The sequence below is a fragment of the Melanerpes formicivorus genome, unplaced genomic scaffold (genome assembly GCF_026170545.1).
Source record: "Melanerpes formicivorus ecotype bairdi unplaced genomic scaffold, bMelFor1.0.p_v2 SCAF_5, whole genome shotgun sequence".
In the NCBI taxonomy this organism is placed as follows: Eukaryota; Metazoa; Chordata; class Aves; order Piciformes; family Picidae; genus Melanerpes; species Melanerpes formicivorus.
Genome location: NW_027142357.1, coordinates 18,260,769 through 18,287,540, shown reverse-complemented (window position 1 = coordinate 18,287,540; position 26,772 = coordinate 18,260,769). Strand labels below are relative to the sequence as shown.

The following is a 26,772-nucleotide window of genomic DNA, read 5'->3' as shown; positions in this document are numbered from 1 at the left end:
GCAGAGCGCTCTAACAGAGAAAAGATCTCTAGAATTACACAGAGAGCATCCAAACACCATTTCAGATTCCACACACCTTTTAGAAGCTTCATACAGAAGATGAAAGATGATATGATTTTTAATCTTCAGATCAATGTGTATTACAAATTACAAATTAATCATTTTCTGTATTGAAAAAAGTCACAGGGATCAAGTACAATGAGTCCATCTGACAAGTGCCATTTATTTGCCCAATTTTTATTCTCTCATAAATATTATTTTAACTCCACAATGCTTTTCACTTAATCGAGCACAGATTCCAAACAGTGCCACTGTTTGGCACTGCACCTCCTTCCCTAAGCTCCAAAGTAAGAGCAGTGACAAAGGCTGCTTGCTGATTCAAGGCAGATGCAGAGTGTATTTCTAGGATTATTCAAGTGTACAAGATTTTTTAGTTAGAAAAAATGCATAATGCTGACAACTGCCTTTGGAGGAAAGAGGGCATCACGAATTTAAGTAGTGTTTAAAAGAAACAAAAACTAAAAAACCAAACCCAGAAATTATGTAAACTTCTCAGAGCTGAAGCTTTGTGTAACACAGTTGGGGTGGGTTGAAGCTCAAAAGCTGCAGCTAAATTTTAAAGGCATAGCCTAAAATTACCACAACAATCCTTCCACCAGGCAGTTAAAATTATGCTGAATGAAGGATTAGTAATGCTGACCATGCTGTGTCATACACCTCTCTTTGTTAAGCTCATTTATTACAAGAAGATACAGCTTTTGAAAAGTACTGAGGATTTCCCTTCTTTAGGGAAATAAATGTGTATGAAAGAGACTGTAAAAAAGTTTAATCAAGTGAGAAATCAAAAAACACTCAGTATCAGCTTTCCTACTACATTAAAGTTATATATTAAATATAAAGCAAGTATAAATGTATAAGAAAAACAGGAAACAAACACTATTGCATATTTATTTAAAAAAGTGTCAAAAAGTCATAGTGTTTTGTCTTGCAAGGAATTATATTTAGAAGGCTAAAATCATTTATATATATATATAAAAATCTATGAATATAACAAGAGATAGGAACAGTACATAAATATGGTATCTTTAAATATTTACATGTATGTGGAAACCAGTCAAAGTGGTGCCATAAGAAAGAAATGTCTGTTATCAAAGTGAGATTACAAATTCTGCATATGTTCATCTTTATTACACAATTAGTTTTAAACTTGCATCTTCCATAAACTAATTAACTTTAAAATCATAATTGCATAGAATTACTTGAAAAATATTACCTAATCCTGCATTCCACCTCACAGTAAAAACTATCAGGATCACAATACAAAAATAGCAACTTGAAGAACAGTAGCCAGCTGTGCTGCTCTTCAAAGTTTAGTCTCTGTCCTCTTGCTTTTAGGAACAAGAAAGACATTGCCATCTCTAGTTTGCTGCAGTACATATTCACTGGGAGAGTAAGACTTTCCATCTTCATCACGTAGCATGCTGAAGACCTCAAGGTATAAGGTGGTTAGTTGCTTTTTCATCTGACGAAGGTTTTTGTCATGCTCTCCTTTTTCCTTAAGCAATTTCTCTCTCTCATCTTTTAGATTACTCAAGTCTTGCTCCAGTTCCACTATATTTTCCAGTTTTCTTTTACGGCAGTTTTGGGCAGCCACTTTGTTCTTGCCTCTCCTGCGTATATCTCGAATAAGTGCAAGCTGGGCTTCATTGAACTGCTCCTTAGACATCATTTCATTGAAGTCATCAACAGGGAGATTGATGATTTTTTCAACAGGAAAATAAATCTGCAGAGCTTTTGCTCTTTGCTCATCTCTTGTGAGATGAGCTTCAAGGCGGCTTGAAGGTTTATCTTTTGAGAATGGAGCCTTGGGATGGCCTGGACCAGCAGGAGGTTCTTTCTTTGGTGTGTTTGTACACCATAAGCTAGGTGTTCGAGTGCTTGGCCCCACAGAAGGAAACACTTGATCCTGGAGCTGCAAAGAGTACAAGCTCATATTGCTTTGTGGCACACTTCCAGGAGCACTATCCATGTCTTCCACATCAGAATCACTACAACCAAAAGTCTTATCTCCATAGGCAGATGATTCAACAGAGTGTACAGGTGATGCAACACTAGAATTTGCATTCAATGAAATGCCAGAGTCAGAATCATTACATTCTGGTACAGCTCCTGAGTGGTTGCCATTAAATGCTTTACACAGTGAGAAGTCAGAAAGATCAATAGGTTCACTTAGAATTTCCGCAAGCGATTGACTGATAGTGTTTGTTGCTGCTGTGTCACCGTTCGCCTTTGTATCAATAAAGGTGGTATAGAAATCCTCACAGAAATCAGAGTTTGAAGGGGACATATCATTCAAAGAGTTCACACTTGGCTGGCTGGTGTCTTCTGGTGGCAAAACGCTGGAAAAGGGGCCCTCAATACTACCCAGGAAATCTGGACTGCAGTTAACATCTTTCCTCGTGATGGGTAATGAGGTGTAGTAATTATAGCTGTTATGCATCTGAGTTGGCTTGGTTTCAGGATTTGTGATTGTGCTCACCTCAGCCAGGTTATCATTTTCAGTGGTAAGACACTACATAGAAAATGCAAGAGAGAAGTTGAGTAACATCTCTGGTTGATAAAACATTTTTCTATAACCCACAAACATCAAGTAGTTTATCACTTAACATGCACATAAAATGGGCATTACATCATTGCTATAACACAGATGACCACACTTACTGCAGAGAGGTAATCTCAGGAGATGACTAGATACCTAAGCAAGAGTATAAAGCAACTTGTTCTGGACAAAGATATTTAGAGAGCTATACGAAAGCAGAGCTTCTCAAACTCATAGCAGGATGCTGAAGTGCTATAAGCCCTCTCTTGTACTGGCAAATTGCTAGCAGAGATTCTGGAGCTACCAGGTATCAACTTCTCAAAAACACCACTACTAGGAATGGCACAAGCACAGTAAATGTAAAATTACTGAATGAGACTTAATGAACATTGCTTGCAAATAATTACTTAACACTCTTGCTTTCATGTTATGCAATAGGTTTCCTCAAAAGCCAAGATTCTTTTGAGGTTACTGAATGAAGCAGCTGTTCAGTGCAGAAAAATGTAATTATTGGTGAGGTAAAACCAGTATTAACATGAAGCTTTGCAAACATTAACTCACTCCACTGGCTTTTAGGTAAGCCAGCTAACATCAGTGTGAGCTCCAAAATCTACTACTCTGATGGGCTTTCACTGGTACAAGACCAATGTTCTCCCCAACAGGGTGACAGTTTCTTAACTGAAGCTGAAATAAGTGTGCCTGCTGTCCCCAAAGAATCGGGCAATTACCAAAATTATTCTGTTTCTCTTAAGAAGGGACCACACACTGATTATTTAACCAGAGATCATTCAAGGCTGAATGGTTTTGAATGAGAGACACCTTTTCTATTCTTCAAACAAAGTGTAAAAGGTGATGCCCTCAATTTAATCATCTCACTTCTTTTAGAAGATTACTCAATTACTATTCTTCAGAATTGAAGCAACGGATAAGAAACTGACCTAAAATTAATGTATTCTCAGTATCACTACTGTCTCTTCACAGTCAATTGCCCTTGCTACTTTGTGGAGCTTTTAAGCCCACCATGGCAGTAAAGACTACAAAACTTAAGAAATTTTTGGAAGAATTAAGAAGATGAAGGGAAAATGTATATTGGCAGGAAAAACATAGTTCCTGCAAATGTTTTTGGATTTTTTTCCAGAATGATTCAGATTTACAGGCTTCCACCAAGCATTCATCCCATGTTAACAGCACAAAGCAGACCAGCATCATGCTGAGGCACGATGATGTTACACAGTAATAAATTTGGAAGTAAATTTGTTTAATTTTACGGTCAAATCTAAGGAAAATGTAAGTAGAAACATAAGGATAGGAGGAAAAGCATGTGTAGATGCCCTCTGCAAGGCACAATACAGTGATGTTATTTTTTTCCTTTGAAATATTCATGTACATTCTATAATTAGTGCTTACTAAACATACATAAACACTATAGAACTGTACCTGACCCTTTCATATATATATATGTTTTATTATCCTTACAAACCCTTTTCATTAGATAAAACGTGGATACAAAAGAAACCATGAATTACAACAATCAGATGCTTAAAACCCAAAACAAACCCAAAAAACCCACCCCCCAAAAACCCATTTACAGTAATACTTGTGGAAACAATTCCCCTTGTAGATCCATAATTCAGAAGCATCCAGTTTTAATCAGCTGAAACTTCAACCATGGTCACAGTGCAACAAGTTGCAGATAGAGACAAACAATGATTTGCTAAACATGGGGAAGTTCTGATTGGGAAGGTAGATTGTATTTTATTAAAGCCTTTAGATGAGCAACTTAATTCCTTCCTCTCACATATTTTCCAATATATGACTTTTCAAAAATTAAAGCTTATACTGAGTTACAGACCTCCTACATGTGTGGAATCCAACATGATAGCCATAATCAACACCTGTTATTGTACTGCATTCTCCAGAATAACACATTCTTCCAAAATATCACATCATTTTTCAAGATGCTTATCATACTGAACATTTACCTGTAACTCTGGAAGAGATAACAACTCTTCCCAGACTTGCTCTATGTTCTGCATATTCTCTGCACCAGTGAGTGGAACTAGCGAGTCAGGTGGTTGAGTTGGATCAGAGGAAATGACAACTGGGTCATTATCAATCTGAGCAGGAACCAGTGACTCAAATGCATCTGAAGCAGCCTGGAGTGTTAAAAAAAAGAAAAAGAAAGGTTAATCCCCTCCAACCAAACAAAACAACAGCAAATAAATGAAAAAAAAAAAAAAATCCACTCAAAACTGAACTTTTCATCTTCCAAACAAAAGAATCTGTTTTACCATTCCTGTAGAACAAACAGACAGGTACTCATTAACAAAAAACATTTTCTGTAAACACTGGGATAATACAGAAATATTCCCATAAAAGGGCATTTTCCTATTAAGAAAATAAATGGGGGGGGGGCGGAATCTAGAAACTGGCTTGTGAAGGGTTTATCCTTACACAGACAATTTGGGTCAGCACATGTAAATAAAGTAACTCAAATGCACTGACTCTCACAGAACTGTACTACGCTCATTGGAACAAACCTTTAAGTCCACTCCTATTATTTGCAGTAACTACAGTGGCTGCCTGTGGCAATGCCAGCAACGAGCAGTGTGAGCAATCTGGCAGTGTAGGCCTAGAGCCTGACATAGTGGTAGGCCATGCTCAGCGTAAGTGCAGAGCCAGCTAGCAGTGTAGCAAAACAGGGCTGTGCCCGCAGCATGTAACCAAAACATGACGCTGGTATCTATAAACACAGAGTTATCTTGGGACAACAGGACATGCACCTGCATCAACAAACCTCAAGTGTCATTAGTAGTTGGACCAATAATCTATAATAGTGTGATGTGTGGTCACTCATAGGGAACCAATGAAGCTACGCCAACGAGGCTCTCCGAGTTTATATAAGTTGTAGAAGTTCCCTTGATACGCACTTTTGCCTTTCCTTTCCCTTCTTCTTCCTTGCTTTACTTTACTGTGCTATACTCACACTATACTGGAACAATAAAGGAACAATACTCGATCATATTGGTCAGCTGTATTGACTCCGATCTCCATCATCTACAGCTGCCATCAGCTGGCATTGCATACTGCATACTGACTGCAGGAATGCAGAAGTACAACTCCATGCCCTCTGGATACAGCCCTACTTAAAGCCTACTACACTGCTTTATCCTGGTTGGAATCACCTTGAGGACAAAACTCAGTATTATGCTGAAGACAAATCTTAGTAAGAAAAGACAGGAGAAGATTGGTCATGGCACTGCTGTTTTGAGCAGTTTTACCTCATTGTCATCTATAAATGGGAATGCTTCTGCCAAGACCTGCATGCAGTCATCAAAGGACAACGCCTCCGCTTCTGGTTTTGAAGTCTGTGTGGTTTAAATAGGAAAAGTTATGGAAAAAAAACAGACAAGAAAACATTAGTGCATCTTTAGAAAATTAGAGCAACAAAATTAAATTCATTTTAGATAACCACTAACATGATAGAATTATGTCTTCCCATGAACAGAAGACGGTTTAAACACATTCACAAGCAGACAGAAGAGTTTACCTGTGAAAAAGTGATTGGTTGCTCAGTATTTTCTGTCTGAATGTGTTGAGCTGGCTGAACAGGAATGAATTCACCCGTCTCTTCGTCTAACTCCAGCTGAGCCAGCAAGGCTTTCTCCTGCTCTTTTTGGAGTTGCTCTTGTCTTTCCTTTTCAAGTTTCTTCTGTTTCTCAAGTTCATACTCTTTCTGTCGTTGACTAAAATCAAAAACCTCACGCCTCGCTCCAAGGTCTATATCTTGCCTCCAAAGGATGTCAATCAAGTTCATGTCCTGTAATAGAAATGCCTTTTTTAAGCAAGTATCCTCTGCAGCAAAACTGGTTTAGAACAGCAAAGTTTTAATCTCTGTTTTAAACAGGTAGACTCATGTAACTCAGGCTTCATTCTCTTAATCCTACAAAACTACCTAAATAAAACATGGGTCTACAAAACCTTTCAGTTTGTTACAATTGGTAAGGTAAAACAGGAACTAGCCAAAGGACAAATATATTATTCTTTCCTAGGTTAGCTCACAGAAAACATGAAGCTATAGGATACATGATGTCCCATGAAGAAAGTAATTTTAAGTGAATAGAAATGTACAACTTTGCCTATACAAATAGTTTTCAGATTATTTTATAAAACTGTAAAGCCTGACTAAAAACATGACAGAAGCTGTCTAAAGTAACTATAATACCCATACTGCAAATTGTATTTTAAAATATTTCTCTTCTGTTCATCAGAACAAGGCTTCACTTGGGTTAACCTGGTTTCAAAGTCAACAAGCGATACAACATCACTCTAGCATTAAACACAACTATTAAGGCTATTACTAAAAACCCTGTAATTTAAAGCTTAGTCTAAGTTGATGTTCTAAATGCTGTTGGTTTGGGCAGCTGAGTATAAACTAAAGGTCAGTAGGTGTCAAATACTGTTAATCAGTTTGCCTCTGGCTCATCACAGAGTCAGTAATTATGAGATAGCTGACAGTGACCTAAACTTCTGGGCAATCAGCTACCCTCTGCATTTAGTGTTTCAGAGGGCAAACTATGCTCTGCTATTTAAAGAAAAAATAATCAACTGGCTAATATTAATTGATTTGGCTGTAATTTAATTTATTGCATAAAGGTGTTTTTTGGGGGGGTGTGTGTGAAGTGGCTTAGTGGACTGTTTGGGGTTTTTTACTCTTCAAATTCTCAGTATTTGTAAGGGCTGAAGCTTGGCCTATTTTCTTCTGTGAAGGCAACTAACAACAACAACAACAAATCATGAATTTGGATATCAGCTGATACAGAGTTTTAATACTTGGTAGCCACAGTTGTCAAATGGGTAAATGCCAACAATTTCTAGCTAGTGCCTGGGAGTTTTGATTTCATGGCATGTTCCATTATGCTTAAAAGCACCCTTTAGCAACAGTACAAAAAACGTTCGATGGGCATTCTCATCACGCTAGCACACCAAACTTAAATGTGACAAACAGAACTTCACTGATTCAGTTCACAGTTCTACACCCAAGATATATTTATTTTGCTGTTATACCAACCCAAAGCATTCCCTTATCTCTAAAGCCTATTATCATATGAAAGAAGCAAAGTAACCTGAAGGCCAAGTCATGTTGCTATTCAGAACAATCCCTTCTGTACAACAAAAAGCTTTAGGACAAGCTTACATTCAAACAAACCAATTCTATATTCTCATTTCTTTGTTAAAAATTCTACACCATTAGCACTCATATTTACATACAGCATGAAATAATTCTACCAGTTACTTAGAAAATTACCTCTCTAGTCAGTTACATAAAGTATCTGTGTGCAACACAATGCAGGCATCCCCAAATATAAAGACGTTTAACACACTTTGCTGGGAGAGACCAAACTCAGCTTTAACATCCAGCAATGAAGATCTGCCCAAGACAATGTTTGGTCTCTCCACATTGGCAGGGTAAAATGAACTAATTAAGTTCTGTGGTAATTGGAGATACTGCAATATGGTGTAGTTTCATTAAGGGCCAGTAGTTTACCAGCTGCTCACTGCCTCCTTCTGCAGCAGATTCAAAACTGTTTTCCTAGTCTCAGAGCATTTGCAATATGTTCCGGATAAAACTGCAGGATCTGGATTTTAGGGCTCACTTCTGAATTATTCATTTACAAGGCACCATTAAAAATGTGACTAAAAAGATTTGCTGCTGTTGTTGTATGTGTATAATGCATGAGGCTGTGTCTTCACAGACTCTGTTTTCTTCCCTGAGTTGCAACAGACCACAGCACAAAAATAGCAGAACTGGTGCTCAGTTTCAGTTTAAATAATGAAAACCAAAAGTAATTAAATATATATATATAAAATGAAAAAGCATAACATTTTCCTTAAGAAGAAAAAAACATGCAGCCTTTGTGCAATAACTTCAAGCACAGCCACTAAATTCTTCAGCCATGCTACTGGCTATATCAACTAATCACAAGTAGGTTTGGGTGCTGCCTTGTTTGCAGGATGAGAGTGTTCCACAGACACCAGCTGGCCAAAAACCCAAAAAATCTCTACACTGCTCTGCACACCTCTGTGTGTATGCAGTGGTCAATTCAGCAAGAAAAAAAATATTAATTTTTAATGAATATGCTTGCACAGTTTGTAAGATCTTGGGCTGTTGTTTGAGAAACGTGACAGCATTGATCGGCTCCTTGTTACTGTGTTTCAACGGGCTCTGTTTAGCCCAGTATCTTATCTCTGGCAAAGGGCTGAGCCTTGCTAAAGGGTGTTGTACTCTACCCTGGAGAGAGATGCTTGTCAGGAACACCTTTTTTTTTCCCCCCCATTTAATTTAGTTGTTTGTGGCACTTAAAACCAAAAGGGTAGGGTTTTTCCAGTTGTCACCATATAACTGGAAATGAGTCCTCCTATTTCCAATTTGAAAACTTCCTAGATAAATATAGCAATATTACCCTAACTTCAAATAACAATTCAAGTAGTTAGTCTTCACATGAATGAGTTCCATGGAAGAAGTGCTCTTCTGTTCAACGTGCTTTCATGTAATATCACACGAGCAAACCAATTTAAATATTAACCCATCATTTAACATTTATGCACCATTTCAGACAATGCTCTTAGCTATATTACTCTCTTCAAGAAGAAAGTCCAAAGCCTCAGGTTGATGGAATCATCACTGACCACTGACTCCTAAAGAGTAAATCACAGCTCCTAGCATGAGGTGATGGCAAAGAACTAAAAAATAAAAATTGCAGTCTAAAGCAATTTTGTTCCTTCAGCCTTCCCTCACAGCCTTCCTCTTTGAATGACTTCTCTGCTTTGTTGACCACACACGCACGTACATCAACTATCCACAGACACAGGCAGGCACTCTATTTTATCACTGAAGCATTCCCCCACCCCCACCCCCATCATTGTGAAAGCATCACAAACCCCACTGTGTATTTAACAGTGCTTAGCCAACACTATTTAAGCCTACCTTATTTCTTGCCTGTGCAGTAGCTACACTACCCTCTGATTTTCAGATACCTCAACATCATGTGGTAGTCTCAGATCCAAGTGGAGGGACAAGAGAACACAAATTCACATCTGAACTGGAGCATGTGAGTCCTGTGAAAGATTCATCTGACCCAGGGCTTGTTGCTGCCCTTTGGAGCCACTAACCACTTCCTTTAATTTCAGACATATTTACTGTAATGGCACCAGCGGTACCTCATGTGATGGAGTCCACAAGTGCCCGTTTGTTCTTTCCTCCATTGTGCAATTTCTTGAATTGCATCAGAGAAAACAGTTCTGGCAGAGACAAGAAGCACCACAGGCAGAGCCAGACCTCCTCTGCAGGAGGAAGGACCTGTGCCTGGCAGGGATTGCAGCTATGATACTTCCCTCTCGCCCACAGCTCAGCTTTTTCCCACTGAACACCAGGGCCTACACTGAGGGGAAATATTTCAAGGTATAATGTGTGAATTACCATTGTCCATCATTTCTTACTTCTGGGAAAGTAGTATGTTCTAGGTGTTTTTTTTTTTTCCAAGAAGGCAAACAATTATTTAATTCCACTTATAATATTTCCTTCACAATTTAGAGAAAGAGCCTCTCTCAACAGATAGGATATTCTTTGCTTCCCATGATTCACGTAAGCAAAAGGCACTCTGTACTCATGGTTTGATTTTTGTTGTTCATTTAGTGATATGCTCTTCCACCACACTGATAGCTTAGTTTGGACACATAAAGGCACTTTTAATAAGATAAACATAACTGTTAAACAATTCACATTAAGCCACCATCTGGCCCCCAATGGAAATTTTCAAGTTTTAGATTTACATATCAACATTTGCCATCTGGGCAGAGTCTGTTATACATTTTATGAGAAAATCTCTGACTGTATTGTAAAGTTTGACAATTAACCCTTTTTGCTCCTTAGCAGTAAACAAAAGGCAAGACACTCTGTTTTCATGTTATTTTCATAGACTGACTTTTATGCTTTAAACAAAATACTAATCTCTCATGTCATTCCTGTTTGGTTTATCTGACTGGTTTTACATCCAGAATATAAACCCTTTACAGGTGGCAGTGGTAAAGTGAAAACATCCAGTGGCTCAAGTATCAGCAAAGAAACAATTTTGTCTCAGACAGAGCTTTCAAGCTGTTACTAGCTGTCCCCTCAAGGAAGATCTCATTCTGGGTTTTGCACATTTACTACTTAAACTCATGTCTTTTGCAACACAAATTGAGAGAACCCTAGCAGAATCTCTCACCAGACAAGGATTTGTTTTTCTTTCCTGTGATTCATTAGCACCTAACTCCAAGAAGAAAGATATCACATGAAAGAAAGAGCAACAGAATCAATGCCTATTGCATTCAGCAGAGCTTCAACCAGCAACCCACAAGAAGCAGGAAAACACTCCTGTAAGTGACTCAGAGAAGGCCAAGTACCCCCTAAATCCTGCTTGTTTGTTCTTAAAAAAAAATAAAAAGTAGGAAGTGAGGATCAATGACCTAAGACGCTAAGTGATAATGGAGGGGATGAGATCAAGTAATAAAGCAAATGCAAGAGAAGGCACTGTAAACATCTTACCACGTAAGGAAAGCATAGGCATTGGTAGCAACAGCTGAAGGTCTTTCCCTCATTATCCTCCAGAACTGATTTTGTTCAAGCAGGTTTTAAGAATTATTCATAAATCACTCCATGTTTTTATGTGAACTCTGAAATCATGCTAACTAGTGTTTGGTTTTGAAGTCTTTTTCAAGGAAGCTACTTATTTAATTACACCTCATAAGTACAGAAAAAAAAAAAATTTCTGGACACAAACATCATGCTTCAGAGAAAGCACAGACAGCAGATAAAGTTAGCCCCCCACCATAACTTTCAAAGAAATTGAATTTTGAAAGCTGACTCACAATTTTCAGTCCCTTACAACTGGAAATTAAAGAAGTTAATTCAAGAATGCAGAAAGGGCAGTGAGGACACGACAAATGCAAACAAACAGCAGCACTTATGTGAAGAATAGGGGGAAAGGAATGGCAAAAGCTATTTGCACTGGAGGGCAGAGGGGTACATTAGCAATTTTAGATGTCTGGATTTAGGATTTGGAAATGTGACAAACCAGACAGCTGTCAAACAAAGCCACATGACATCAACCTGTGATTTGTGCATACACAAGGTCAAATCCCCAACTGCTCTGCGGAGCTGCCTACTGTCCCATGTTCTTCACCAAAACCGTGGGGGCAATCTAGAAGGACAATGTGCTTGGGCTGGTATAAGAGGGTGTCTTTTTTTCTGTCTTTCATAACTGTGCCATTCACTAGCAGTGTTACTGGACTTACAATAAAGTAGTATGTCTTGACACTAAACCAGCCTGCTTCTGCTTCTTGATGCCCATTTGCTCTCACAGGCACTAGAGAGTCTTTAGATGCCCAATATATTGGTCAAACCTCATCTTAAGCCCTGACTGGGTAATATCTTAAAAAAGGTCTTGAAAAGGGTTGGAAAGCCATAATTTTAAAGAGCTGATGGTACATGAGAATTTCCACTCCATATCTATATAAATATGTTGAAGAATGTTGACTCTGTCTTGGGAAGCTCAGACCCTGAAATGAAAGTATTTGTAAGCAAATTTCATGAAAGAAGCCTCTAGAATACTTTGCCAAGCAGGAATGGGAATGTAGTATTTCACTATCTAAAAATGTTTACCTTTTATTTTCTCCTAATATATATCTCATTTCAGACTGCAGCTCCCACTGTATTTCATCAGGCTCTCCTAATAAATGCCAAATTGTCAGAATCTACTCTTAGAAATTAGTTTATTTGAAAATTTTCTTGGCTGGATTGCCTGCAGTTCTTAAAAAGTTTCACTAAAAGCTTTGTGTGGCCAATATTCTGACAAGGATGGGAAGAGGCCCTGGAAAGCCAGAAGCACAATCTTCCCCTGAAAGTGCAATTCTGGAAACTACCTATTCACTCTCCCAACCTTCACTCCAGAAATAACTCCTTTGAGAGGCAGATGATTTATGTATTTCGCTTGAAGAGTCAGCTTCCAAGAATGGTATCAACAAAGGCTACAGCTAACATCTGTACAGCTCACAACATGGTTTTCCCATGGGATATATCCTAGGGCAAGCAAGCTTTTCAAACTGCCAAGGAAGCAGACTTTATACACTCTTCAGTAGTAGTGAAAAGGCAGGTATCTTAAAGCCTGAAGAAAGTAAAATGGGCAAGAACGTAACTGCAATAGAGAATAGCCATCATAGGCTGTTCACGGTCGTTAATGCACTAACTTCATTTCACCTCCACAAGCCTGCAAATTCCTAATTCTAACAGCAGAGCAAGACCACAGCAGGTAAAATAAAACGGCTCATCAGTAAGACTGGGAAACAAAAGGAAACGGAGGGGCGTGATTAGCATTTCGACAATGGTTCTCTCCTCCTGCTGCAGAATCAATCCTCACCTCCCTGCCACTCCTCAAAACACTGAACTTGTGTCAGTCTCACAGCACTCCCTTCCAGCCTGGGGCACAGCAGCCCGAACATTCTCCCTTCTGCCTCATTACTCTGGACTCAGAAATACAGATGTATATCCGCTTCCCACCACATTCAGTTTGCCTTACAGTGACCGTTAGTGGTACGTCAGAGCAGGGGATTTTTTCCTCAGTGCTGCAGATCGTTTTGCAGAGTCTTTCGTGCTCTGTCTCAGACACTCCAGAAGTACCTGTGTTTTTCTAAAGTGTTTGATCAATATATATTTTAGAAGGTAGCTTAAAAATAGTAAGAGTTTAATATAGAGTATGTGGTTTCCAGAGACTGAATGGTTCCAGGACCAATCGTGCCTCAAGATCTTCACCAAAACAAACAAACAAATCCCCCACAAAATCAAACCACCACACAACAGATGCAAAAAACCCCCACAAAACACCCCAAAACAAACAACAACCTCAAAAAAGCCCCAAAAAACCAAACAAGAAAGTGCCCAAACCTACTGTCTCATTTTCAATGCTCACAGAAAGCAAAGTCATTAGCATTGGTACTTTCCTTTATATCATGTAAGATTCTTCAGAAGTTATTATCTAGTAGTGATAGCCAGATCTGCCCTGCATTGTATCTGCTCCAAATTTCCCTATTTCTGCCTTTGCCTAAAGAAAAAGATTGAGTGAGGACTAATGTCAACTGCTGCTGATGATTTTTTTCTTGAATAAATTTAACTATGACCATATTTACAACTGCTACCCTGGCTGCTAAGCAAAAAGCCAAAAAGGCAACAACCCACTTTAAACTTAGTCCTAATCTTTTGACATCTCAGAGTACTTTCTGGAACATCAGTACCTAAAAGCAGTAGCTCTTACATGTTTTCAGAGATTTGCTGTTTCCATTAGATGGGTTCCATTCTTTTTAATCTTGATTATTTTGTGTTACTCTAAATCCATCTTTTTTCCACATCCTCTTTGTGGTCCCTTCCACTGAAATTCTGAGTCCCTCTTTCAGCTTAACAGAGCCATTTATTTGCTACTTCATTACTCGATCTTGCATCAGAGCATTACAAAATTATGAAGTCAGTAAGTACACAAAACTAATATGTATTCAAGTTACAATCTATTACACAAGTTGCATAATGGAATTGAGAGGCTGGCAAAAAAACATGGGGTTGTTTTATAAAAAGAGTGGATTAGTCTATTTGTTTTCACATGCTTGATACATCAACAAAACTGGTCTGTGTGCCCCACCAAGTAAACTGAGTGGTTCTGTTGTGGCTGATTTCCTAGCTGTTGTCTTATCACTATGTACCGCACACCACTTAACTCCATTTTGAAAGGTATTCAAATAGCAACCATCTCAGACAGAAGACTACTTCATTTCAGGAAAAGCTGGTCTTAACGACTTCATGTTTAGGTTTTTTTCCCCCCTCTAGTTAGAGCTCCATCATAAAAAAAAATTGACATTTACTAAATTTTGTCATTTTACACAGCAAAAAATTCTGACCTTACATGTGAACAGAAAATGCAACAAATACACAGCATCTGAGAATATTGCTTATCTTTTAACCATAGGAATACAAAAGCCTCTGTGTCCCATTTAATTTTATATATTGAACCTACAGTACTTGGAAAACAATTACCTGTTAAATTATCTATCATCTTCAACCTATCCTGCTGTACCCACCCAGGCATGTGCTGTGTGTGGACATTGCTGCAGGCTACTCATTAGTTTATCTACAAGAGGATTTGTTTATAATAATGGCTTGGTCATCTAGGAAACAGGATCCAGCCAAACTATAGCACACACTTATGTCCAAAGAAACAACAACAAAATCCAAAACAAACAACAAAAACCCAAACAGAAATGGAGAAAGAAACTAACCAAACTACAAATACCTTATCAGGTTGTATTAACCTTGGCTTATTACCTCTTAGCCACCATTTTAATTTCATCATAATGACATACTTTTCTAAAAAAACTGTTTCAAACCAAACAAGGAAACAGTGTACTTGTAAGTCAAAATACTCTCCAGGATTATTTAGGACTTTTCTTGTACTACATATTTTCCAGTGCACAGGGATCTTACCGTAAAGCCTCCATTTCTAGCTGTCATTTTGCTGATGGCTGGGCAAATTACAGGGACAGGCACCAGATGGATCATTACAGCTGCACTATAGCCTGGATGTGGAAAAGTACGTCTCACCAAGTTTAACTTCAGTTATCTCACAAGCAACTCATTTTGTTGTTGTTCATGGGCCAAACTACAATGGCAAGCAACTGGAATATCTGTGCGTGTTAGAAAGCAATAAGGTTCACTAACTGTACTGCCAGCACATATCTGATAGCCATCCTTCAGAAACAAACATCTACTCCAGAAGGCTACATCAAGGAAATTCGTCCACACTTCCAGGCTAAGCTGACAAAGAATGAGCAAGGATGCTTTCAAACCCAGAGAACCTGTCACACAAACACCTCACCAGCCTAGAACTACTATCTTAAGACTAAATGTTTAAGAATAGTTATGTTTCAAGGAATACAGTTTGCTCCAGGGGTGGTCAGCTGTGATGTGTTCTATATACATCCACCACATTTAGAAAGGTACATAGGTGCCTATGTCCCACTGCACCCTGTGGGGCATAGCTGTTACACATTAAAGAGACTGATCCACAAAGGTGTTTAGTTTTCATATACATAATTTATATGAGAGCTGTGAATTTAGTGTCAGTGCACAGTTTTGACTAAAATAGGGGCAACTGCTGGGTTTTTTGTTTGGTGGGTTTTTTTTGTTTTTGGAGTGTTCAACTCCAAATATACTTGAAAGGGTTATTCAGTTTCTACAAAGGGAAGTAAGATAAAACATCAAACCCCCCCCAAGCTACAAACAGAATAAAGGCAGAAACCCACATTGCTATTCAATCGCTCACCACTGGACACTGAGATTGTAAGATTTAAGGAAGAAAGGCCAATGCAGCATATTTTTGCTGTGGTGACACTACCTTTCCAAACAAGTGATTTATCGTTAAATGGTATATTTAACACTGCACAGCCTTCATTAGTGACATATGGAAGACTTGCAGTAAATGTCAATACCATTCAATTGTGAAGACCAAAAATATTCTCCCTAAATTTCTGCAAAACATCACAAAAATCATTATTTAAATGACTTTGTATAGCTTTTCCCAACTTCCTTCAGCCACTCCAAGATCACAGTATCACCAAGGTTGGAAGAGACCTCAAAGATCATTGAGTCCAACCTGTCACCACAGACCTCATGACTAGACTATGGCACCAACTGCCACATCCAATCCCCTCTTGAACACCTCCAGGGATGGTGACTCCACCACCTCCCTGGGCAGCCCATTCCAATGATGAATGACTCTCTCAGTGAAGAACTTTCTCCTCACCTCAAGTCTAAACTTCCCCAATATACATGATCAGAGTTGTTTTTTCATACAATGAGGCAAGGATAGATTTTATTCATTTTCTTAAGCACTTGAGATCCATGTATTTCTCAGGACAAAGCAATCGCCTAAGTTACCAACCTCCACAAAGCTTTCAGGAAGCTCTTTCACTTTCAAGGTCCTGAAGAGTTAAACAACTAAATCAGGAAGCTCTAGAAGGGTCAGGCAAACATGTCAGATGTCAACATGACAATTGATTGGTTTTGTACACAAAGACAGCTTTTGCTTAAAATAAAAAGGTAAACCCACTGAGGAACTGAATGCTGTGTTTCTGTGAGGTGCAATTCAGCTCTTAAAGTCTTATGTAGTATTTAAATTTATAAATTCTGTAAGGAAAAGGACCCAACTGATCTTCCAAGGCATGAACGAGAGTAGTTAAATGGTTTTATATCTCTTTTCCAGTTATATGAAGGCAGGAACTCAATATCCTCAGAAGAACAAGAACCCCCCCAAAGCAGTAATCATGTCCTTCCATCCAAATCAAGAGCTTACACCACCTACCACTACATTGGGGCTTCCATGTCTGTCCCCCTGGAGTACATAGGAGGCTCACAGCCTGTACAGCTATTATCACAAGGATGCCTCTTTTGGATTTCTGATTAAATGGGTAGATGTACCCAAGAAATTAAGGTAGAGGCAAATTCCTGATACATGTCCCCTCACACACCCTACTAGTACCTATGATGGCAAAAATGAGACTGTTCACCACAAGCAAACAAGTCAATAAATGTCTTCCATCCCTCGGCAGCAAACACACTCCAGGCATGTTAGTATGATTAACAAACATTAAATGTAAAGGAAGGAAGAGACTGTTCAGTTTGGAAGTGTGTAACAGTATGCTATAATTAACAGACTGTTTCTAAAAATCAGCATTTACAGATGCTTTTCCTAGAAAACATTACAGAAGATTTGACTACTTTTCAGATGTAATTACAATCAATCTGTTGAAAAAAAAAATAATTAAGATCACCACCTGTGAAATAAGAAAGTAAAGAATGCAAAGAAAATATCAGATTTGGACCTTAAATAGTTTTCCGGTTTTAACTAAAATACTTTTTATGCCTCAGTAAATACTTGGGGGGGGAAGGGGAAGGAGGGGAAATATCAGATTATACTAAGTCATCATCAAAAATGGCAAGATTGTAAAATTTGTCTATAGCACAATTAACTGACAGATCTTTTTAGGATAAATGACTACTCAGAGTCAGCTATGAACTGTTGCCATCACTACTTGCATTTTGTAAGACCTTGTTCATCATCTCTGCCACATACACACAATTTATCAAAAACTCTCATCCCAAGCTTCATTCTGAATTTAAAAGTAGTTCTGTGGCTCTGACCTTAGTAATAGAGTTTTTCAGAGTAATTTCAAGCACTCCATTAACAGTTTCATTATTGAAGTGGCTCCCATTTTTCATTTTGCCAGCAAAAAGAAACTTTGAGATATGAAAGACGTCTAGATACGTTCACACTGGTTATCAGCTGATCAAGGATTCCAGAGAGCAGTAAGTGCAGAGTCCTTAAGTGGCAGATGATGAAGGGTCACAAATCAAGCTGGAAAACATTCCACAGATCTGTAATATTCCACTGAGTCATAACAATTTATACTACTTGAAGAACTGACCTGGTAATGTTCTATGATTCTAAATACTAAAACCAAATCAGAAAGCACACTATCACACTATTACTGTGCTGTAATGCTCTTGTTACAGCACATACAGATGAGAGGCAAGTAAACATGATGCCCATTTCCATAGCCAAGGAATTAAAATTTTGTCAGAAATCATGACAGTTTCAAATGCAAGTTATGAGGGGTTTTTTTATATATTACCATATATAGTGCCATTTTTGTTACTGAAGTACTCCATTTTCATCATTAGGGATCTTAAACCCTATTTGTTTCAAAAGTTCGCTCAATTTTTTTCCATGTATTTTACAAGTATCACAGCTGACTGCCCCAGGGTCTACAGTACACTTGTTCCAAGGACATTTAGTGACTTTATTACTGCAGCAGGGTGAAGACAAGTGTTAAAGTAACAAGCTGGAGTGGAATACTCCCACTGACGCACCTCAGATGACTTCTGACACTCAAATCTTCTCTTTCCAGCCATGAAGCTTCTGAGGAACTGTTAGCCATGTGAGCTGAGCTGTACCAAACTTCAGAGCCACCTACGCACCTCTGCCCACCCTCTTTTCCCATTGTTTTTTTTACCCAACTGATTGCAGAACATGCCATCTAGTCACATAACTGTGTAGAATCCTACTGGAAACACCCTGTTATAAGCCAAACTCAGCCTTCTTACCTAACAGCACATAACTAATCAAGCAGTTCCTGAAAAAAGAAAGAAGAACTGACCAAGCATCCAGGCCCATGTGGTACAAAAATACACGTGCCAGCTGTGGATCTGACAAAGACAGGCTGCTTACATACAAGTAAGCAGCAGCCAGAGTGGTAGACCTCCATCAACAGTGTGTGGCCTAGGGAATGAGGATCTTCCAACAGCCCAAGCAGCACAGGAATTGCATCACTCAAATTATAGCAGTAGAAAGAAGGTACTAATTTTACAAGGGTTCACACGGAACCCCCTAGGATCTATCATAGCTCTTTATGGCTAAACTGGTGATTATCTGAGCAGGAAGCAAACCAAAATCACAGTAGCTTTGCACATAACTCAGCTGTAGAAGGCACTGCGCTTCAACATTGAGTATGGATTAATTTCAAACACAGCAAATAGGCACACCCTTAATCATAAAGCAAATCTCTTCTTAAAGGCAGCCTCTATCAACCTAACTCCTTCTGAGTCAATTTCTCAAGCATGCCAACTTTGTTTTGCAATCAGTCTCAAGGAGTGGGTTTTTTTCCCCCCCTTTTATACTTAAAAGAGACAGCATGTAAAACTAATACAGCAAGCAGTAATAAAACTTTGAAACTGCAAGGCAGAGGTGGGGACAAGAAGGGTAAAGTTGATATCTTTATGTTTCATAGTCATACAGAAGATACTTCCTTAAAAGGTTTGAAAAATGGTTTCAAACTGGTCTTACATAACTTACTGCTGCAACATCCAGCTTTAAAGGAACTTTCTCTTCCTTTCTCTTCTCTTTTTTAATTACATTGCTCATAATACTGCAAAAGTTGGGCTAAGAGTCAAGACTAAGACAAGCACAAGGTTGGGTGGTCTCAACTCCCTCAGTACTGCAATAGCATCAACAACAAAGATACATTTCTTGAAATGGTTTAATTGTAAAGATAAGAAAATTTGACAGTCATTTAAAGCACCTTCTACATAACTTAGCTAAACATTTTACATTTACATTTTAGAACTCTAGTATATAAATTGGACTGATTTAAGTATTATTTCTAAGCTTATTGATTCTACCACAGTCTTGCCAATTATTACTTGTGCTAGGGATTATTAAATTACCATTAAGTAGCAGGTACATGCTGCTTGTAAAACAATGCTAACTTAACTTTGAGAAAGGGACCTGGGGGTGCTGGTTGATGGTAGGATGAACATGAGCCTGCAGTGTGCCCAGGCAGCCAGGAGGGCCAATGGCATCCTGGCCTGCATCAGGAACACTGTGGCCAGCAGGAACAGGGAGGTCATTGTGCCCCTGTACACTGCACTGGTTAGGCCACACCTCAAGTACTGTGTCCAGTTCTGGGCCCCTCAGTTTAGGAAGGAGGTTGACTTGCTGGAGTGTGTCCAGAGAAGGGCAACAAAGTTGGTGAGGCGCTTGGAACACAAGCCCTATGAGGAGAGGCTGAGGGAGCTGGGGTTGCTTAGCCTGGAGAGAAGGAGACTCAGGGGTGACCTTATTGCTCTCTACAACTACCTGAAGGGGGGTTGTAGACAGGCAGAGGTTGGTCTCTTCTCCCAGGCAGCAAGCAGCAGAACAAGAGGACACAGTCTCAGGCTGCGCCAGGGGAGGTTTAGGCTGGAGGTCAGGAGAAAGTTTTACACAGAGAGAGTGATTGCCCATTGGAATGGGCTGCCTGGGGAGGTGGTGGAGTCGCTATCACTGGAGGTGTTCAGGAGGAGACTTGACAGGGTGCGTGGTTGCATGGGTTAGTTGGTTGGGTGGTATTGGATGATAGGTTGGACATGATGATCTTGAAGGTCTCTTCCAACCTGGTCTATTCTACTCAATTCACATTCTCATTAACTCCTTTAAGCTTTTCAACATCTCCATGACCAATATATTGAAGCCCTTAAAATAGTTCTTTTAAAGTGAGTATTAAAGTAGAAATTAAGAGCCAAAGAAAGGCCACGTAGCAACATGTAACGTTTTTAAAAAAATAAATCAACCAATGTGTCAGTTAATGAAAACTGAGCAAGTATTTGACCAAGAACTCTATATGGCTAAAGACAGAAAACAGAAGATGCTTCATAAGATGAAGATAAATCTCTTCTGCAAAGCAGTCGAATAATTAAATATTAATTTGGATAAGGAAATCAAGTAAGGATAAAAGTGTTTAATGTATAGTTCTGAGATATTTTGCAACTATTTGAAATAGGCACTGTTTGACTATGTGAGCTAAGGTAAAGCTAAACTAATATTAAAACAAGATACTCTGCTGGGGAATGTATTCTTTTTATTTCCTTATTTAAAATGTGACAAAGAAAAAATAAAATGCATCTAAAATCACTTAAAAAGTCAGAGACAGAGATGTTCTTGTGCTTGCTTTAGCACTATGCTGCAGAGAGCAGTAATACTGTTCTTATACTTTAGAAAACTTAAGTGCTGTATGATCAATTAAGTTATTGCTACTGCCAATTAATAGGCGACTGTCACTAGCTTTGCTTTTCCTGTACAGGAAACAGTTACTGGGTTGGAAAGATAAAAGCACACAAAGCCTATCTTTACTTGAAACATGTTTGCCCATATCTGTTTCAGATAAGCCTTCCACAGTTTAAAGCTGGGTAATAAACCGCAGATAGCATTGCTGGCTGAATTTCTGACTGGCTGGTTTAATTGTTTACCTCAATAAAACAAATATGCCATACGAATATTACTGTTGAGCAATCCTGAGAAGGATTTAAGTTCACTGTGTCATCAGTCATGTTTGGATAACACAAAGCCACGATTTCCAAATCCTCCTATCTGACTTTTCATTGGGCTGCATAGAAAGACTTGCTTGGGTAGCAGATGTAGAGTTTCCAAAACTAGTTAAACTAGATTACCACCACAAAAAGCAACAATCTGGCCAACACACTGTATTCTTTTTCCTTTACCTAAAGCTGTATGCTGTGGCACAATATTGCTGCAATACACTGTATCAGAAAACTGAACAGACCTCAAGCTGTATCAAGTTCTCTAAGAATGTGTGATATTCAAATAATAGGTTACTTAGGGTTGGAATGAGATGGAGTCCAAAATAAACTTTACCTAGGTGATTAACCCAGTAGCTTTGGAGGACGTTTTGCTGGCTGCAACTCAAGCACAGCAGCAGGGGATTAATATTTAATTAATGGTGACAGGTTACTGCCTGGACTTGTACTGTACTAGCCTCAGACAACACAATCAAATAGATCAAGCTTTGACAAACTGGCCTAATTTTAGTGAATGGTTTATTATTTTAAAGCTTATCTTTATAGTTTCAAAGAGCAAAAGAGGAAAGAAGTAGAATTCTAGACATAAAAATCAAGTTTCTTCTCCCCAGTGAAGTACACATGCAGTGCCACAGGCATGGGCATATTTGGTATCATTTACTGTCTTCATCTGAACGTTGTATACTTCATCCTCCTCCCCTAAACTCATCCTTTTCTGGGCTTGCAATCAACTCTTCAGCCTCATTTAAAAACTTAATGCATTCCAAAAATTTTCAGAGACAAACTTTGACAGCTTGTGCTGGTTTGGGGTTTGATGGTTATACTGAAGGACCAAATACAATAATTTTATGACTACAAAGAAAAAAAAAAAATACAGAAATAGAAACAGAATGCTTTAGGTTGGAAGAGACTTCATCTAGTTCAACTTCCACCCCACAGTGATCAAGGACATCTTTAATTAAACCAGGTTGCACAGAGCCCCATCTAACCTGCCCCTGAATGCTTCCAGGGATGGGGCTTCTACCACTTCTCCAGGCAACCTGTTCCAGTGTTAAAGAATAGTATGAATTGATTTTACTGAGAATGTAAATAAACAAATATTTCACTTAGCTCCTTCCACTCCTAGTGTTCCTCAACATCATTTCACAAAGCCCAGCATGTTCCACAAAGGTATCTGAGGTTTAATGAAGTAAGGATATTCAATATGCTACTGCTATATTAATTTCAGTCAGGATCACAAAAGTAGCAATACCTATCAAACAGGTATTTTTGTGCTTTGCAAATTTCAGGTATAGAAACTTGAGGAAAAGAAACCAAAATCAATCAGAATGATATTCAGATACAACAACAAATACAGTAGTATGACACATTTTCAACAAAATGCTTATCCTTCAGTATTACATATAACCTGCATCATTCTTAAATATTGTACTGCCTTGATTTTTTTCTTCAATTAGGGGGAAAAAAAAAAGGGACACATGGTCAAACTTTATTCTTGCCCACAAACATTAATGGGAAAGATACACAGACCTTCCTAAGCACCCACAGAGCGCTATAAAGATGTCTTAAATTCTCGAAAACACACAAGATCATCCAGCTGCCCTCTGCTTACACTGAATGTTCTTTTTCATTCCAGTTTGGTCCCTCTCAAACAGTACCCAAACAACTTTGAAAGCCAATCTGTTCTCCAACTTTGACTGCTAACCACAAACTTAAAGTCCTATTTTCAGATGCAATTAACTTCTCGCACTTCCATCAATTTCCAATGTACCACCTTTTAAAGACAAACTACAGAACAGTGATCATATTAAGGAGATTTACTACAGTAACAATAACCACCAATTCCTGTGTTCTCCTGAAGGGATTGACAGAGTCAGCTCCTATTAGACTATATTCATTTCAGCCAAACATAATGCACTGCATTACATCTACCACTGTCTTAACTGAAGATATCCTTTTATGAGCTTTGAAGGAAAGCTCTTCAGTGCAACTCGATATCAAGGTGAGCACACAAGAACTGAGAGGGTCAAAATAAATGCACAATAGAGCTTGTGATACTCTCTCATCCATTTACTCTAAACTTGACCATAATTTTAGTAGATAGCATTACATTAAAAATATACTTTATTGAAATTTATCTACATAAACAGGTATTTCCATAGCTCTCTTGATCAGATATTCCCATTCAACAAGGTCATTAAAATTCATTAACAAGAAACAAAACAAACACAACAAAACATCAATGCAAAACCCAAAGAATCGTTGCCAGGCCTGAGCAGTACACATTTGTCTTTGCCTGCAGAACCTACCTCATGTGGAAATGACAGGCCATTAGCTAATAAAAACCAAACATACTAACTTGATAAGTAAAGGCAGCAGGCCCCTCAAAAATTAAAATATGTACAATTCTTTGTTAAAGCCCTTGACACTGAAGGGATCATGATAATTGAGCTGGAGACACTTCAGGGTAGTTCTCCAGGTAGAAAAACCCTAACATACACAACCACTCAAATGTTCACCTACTTAGTTTTGCCAGTTAGTAAAGATGATCTTACTTCAGCCTAAGTGCAACCCACAGCTTCATTCTTTTTGTTGTAAAGTGAATTATTTCTGCTCTCTTCTTGTTGCAAGGCTTAAAATTCAGTAATTGATGAGTGTGTTGAACTGTTTTACAGGTAACTATTTCAGTTATCTTTAAATTTAAGAGAACAAGCTACTATGATATTATCATGCTTTCACAAGTGTGATTTGAAACATCTTGAACCTTACTCCATTGAAATTATTTTTTCTTAACATGTTCTGATGTCTGTGCTGCATTACAGGCAACATCTCATTTCACCTCTATGTACAGAGGTGCACCCTATTCTCAGGCATAGAGGTACAGCAAAGAAATAGCTTTTCAAGAATATTTAATGTTTATTGCACAGAAGTATGTAACAGGAATTTTATATTCTTCTTAAGGAGATACATCAATCCCAGCCATTCACATTCACCTTTACTGCTATGACAACTGCTACAAGGCACATAAAAGACTAAGAGTTTGTACTCCATTTCCACAAGTGCTCACCCTTCCCCTCCACTGGCTTTTAAAATCTGAGGGGCTAAATGAAGACTGTATTCCCCATCTCTCATTTTGAATGAACGTTTTATGGGAAAGGGTATTTAAATTTGCCATTTTATAAAAATGTTTTAAACTGTATATCAAAGGTGGTAATCATTTGCTATTTTTAAAAATGCAGTGCCTTTTCAGGCTTCTGCAAGAGAAGAAACCAGCAGCTGTGGAGCTGAGGAAAAAGTGCAACAGGTGGCTTGGGCTAACAAAGCAGGTAAAATAGTAACAAAAATGAAGTTTGCTAGCAGAGCAGTAACAATAGTTACAAGCAGGTACAACAGCAAACACACCGGAACCAGCCTGTCAAGATTCTCTCAGAAATGAGAGAAAAAAATTACTCATCTAAATCCTATAGGCAAAAAGAAATTCCCAGACTGTTAATGCAGCATGAGCCAAGAACTTGATTTTTTATTGCAGTATTTTCCAAGAAAACATGGAGGCAAGGTGGAGGTCACAGCCATGCTACTCAGGGCTAGAACAAGAAAGAGGCCAGGCAGAGCTATGAGTGGCCTAAGACAGAAAAGCTGCATCCAGTGAATCAGAAAAGGTATATCCAACACCACTAACGAGACATTACCTGTAGGAAGGACACATTTACATATCCTAAGAGATGGGCAGACAACATTAAAAGAAACTCTACTACATTGCATATACCGTAGTGACATACACTGAAAGTTTGAGCCTTAAATTTGGACTTTTTAGAAGAATTTAAGCAGCTCCAGATTAAGCTTTAAACTGAACACTTACAGGACAAGGGTATGTGTCCCATCTAAAAGTCCAATAATAAAATATGTAATTGTTATGTAAGTTCAACACGGAGCTGTTACATTTTCAGTTTTTCACCCCACACCCCACTCTCGTGCAACTAGTTTGCACTACAAAAGTACTGAACTTTTGCAGGCTTTCAGAAGAGGATTTGCAGCACAAGAAAAGAAAACAAATACTCCCAAGCCCCCGAGTCAAGACTCCACAAGCACTGACTCAAACCCCTCAAGAGATGCTTCCAACAGGCAGAGGTAGAGGGGACCACCCCGGTTACAGCCCCTCCTCAGCGGCCCAGGCGAACGCCAGGGTCACCCTAAAGCAGGGTGACTTCTCAAACTGCGTGCGACAGGCTGAGCCAAACCCAAACCGCCCCAGGGAAGCGCATGATTGTGCAACAGCACTTTGCCGGGCCGGGCCACTCGCACACCAGCGGGGACAGGGCCCCGGCGGGGCAACTGCGACGGGCAGCCGCGTACAACAGAAGGCAATCTCCGGTAACTCACCCGAGCAAGGAGCAGGAGGCACAGGGGCACGCCGGGGACAGCGACGGGAGGCTGCGCTCGGGTGGACAGCCCCTCTGGCAATAGGCACCTTCTCAGCCGCTCCCTCAGGGGCTGGCTCCAGCCCCCGAACCCTCCCCGGTGCCTTCGACCTCCTGCCCCGGCCCGAGGCTGCCCGCAGCGGGCAGCTGCCAGAGAGGCGGCTCCCAAAGGCTGCGACTGACCTTTCCGCCCCCGGCGAGGACGGGAAGAGACCCGACCCGGTCCCCACGATAGAGCGGGCGCCGAGGGGGGCTGCCCGGCCCCGCCCCGCTCCCACCGTGACTCAGCGCCTTCGCAGGGGCGGAGCGGTGACACGTGCTTCGCCGACCTCGTGACCGCCGCCCCACCCGCGCCCGCACACCCAGCCGGGCCCCGTGGGGGCGGCTGGGGGTGCTGACGCCCCCGCCTCCGCTCCTGCTCCGCCGGCTGTGCGCTCACCCAGGCGGCGGGGGGCAACTCGATCTCCATCGCGCGGGGCCGGGGTCCACGGAGAGGCCGGTACGGCGCGGTGGTGGCTGGCCCGGCACTGCCTGCTTGCTAGCTCTGGCGCTGTTTGGGGACGAAAGCGGCCCGACCCGGACCAGGCCAACGGCCGCCCCCGTGCTCCGCCCCGCCGCCGCTCAGCCACTCAGCGGCTATGGGAGCCCGTGGAGGCGGCTCCATTCCTGGTAGGGAACCTCATGTATTTGCGGTGCTTTTGTGGCCCCGGCGCTAGAGACCCAGTTTCCCGGCGCGTCATTCCCTGCGGGGCGATATCCTGCCC

General features: G+C 39.8%; 2 protein-coding genes across 8 annotated transcripts in view; one reads left to right on the top strand and one right to left on the bottom strand.

Moving 5' to 3' along the window:
* Positions 1 to 100: 100 nt before the first annotated feature.
* NFE2L2 (NFE2 like bZIP transcription factor 2) lies at positions 101 to 26,587 on the bottom strand. Of its 3 annotated transcripts, none has more exons than XM_068138519.1 (5): positions 26,448 to 26,587; positions 6,150 to 6,419; positions 5,881 to 5,967; positions 4,582 to 4,755; positions 101 to 2,572 (listed from the first exon to the last, which is right to left on the bottom strand). In XM_068138519.1, exons 1-5 carry the CDS (start codon positions 26,475 to 26,477, stop codon positions 1,364 to 1,366), a joined length of 1,770 nt encoding a protein of 589 aa, XP_067994620.1. In that variant the 5' UTR covers positions 26,478 to 26,587; the 3' UTR covers positions 101 to 1,363. The 3 variants fall into 3 exon arrangements, with proteins under 3 accessions (XP_067994620.1, XP_067994621.1, XP_067994622.1); XM_068138520.1 differs by lacking the exon at positions 26,448 to 26,587 and adding an exon at positions 25,971 to 26,286; XM_068138521.1 differs by lacking the exon at positions 26,448 to 26,587 and adding an exon at positions 26,192 to 26,285.
* Positions 26,119 to 26,772, top strand: part of AGPS (alkylglycerone phosphate synthase) — an 87,660-nt gene continuing 87,006 nt past the window's right edge. For all 5 annotated transcript variants that reach the window (XM_068138518.1, XM_068138515.1, XM_068138514.1 and 2 more), the window contains exon 1: positions 26,119 to 26,677. The gene's annotated coding sequence lies outside the window, so the exon portion shown is untranslated. The remainder of the gene's footprint in view (positions 26,678 to 26,772) is intronic.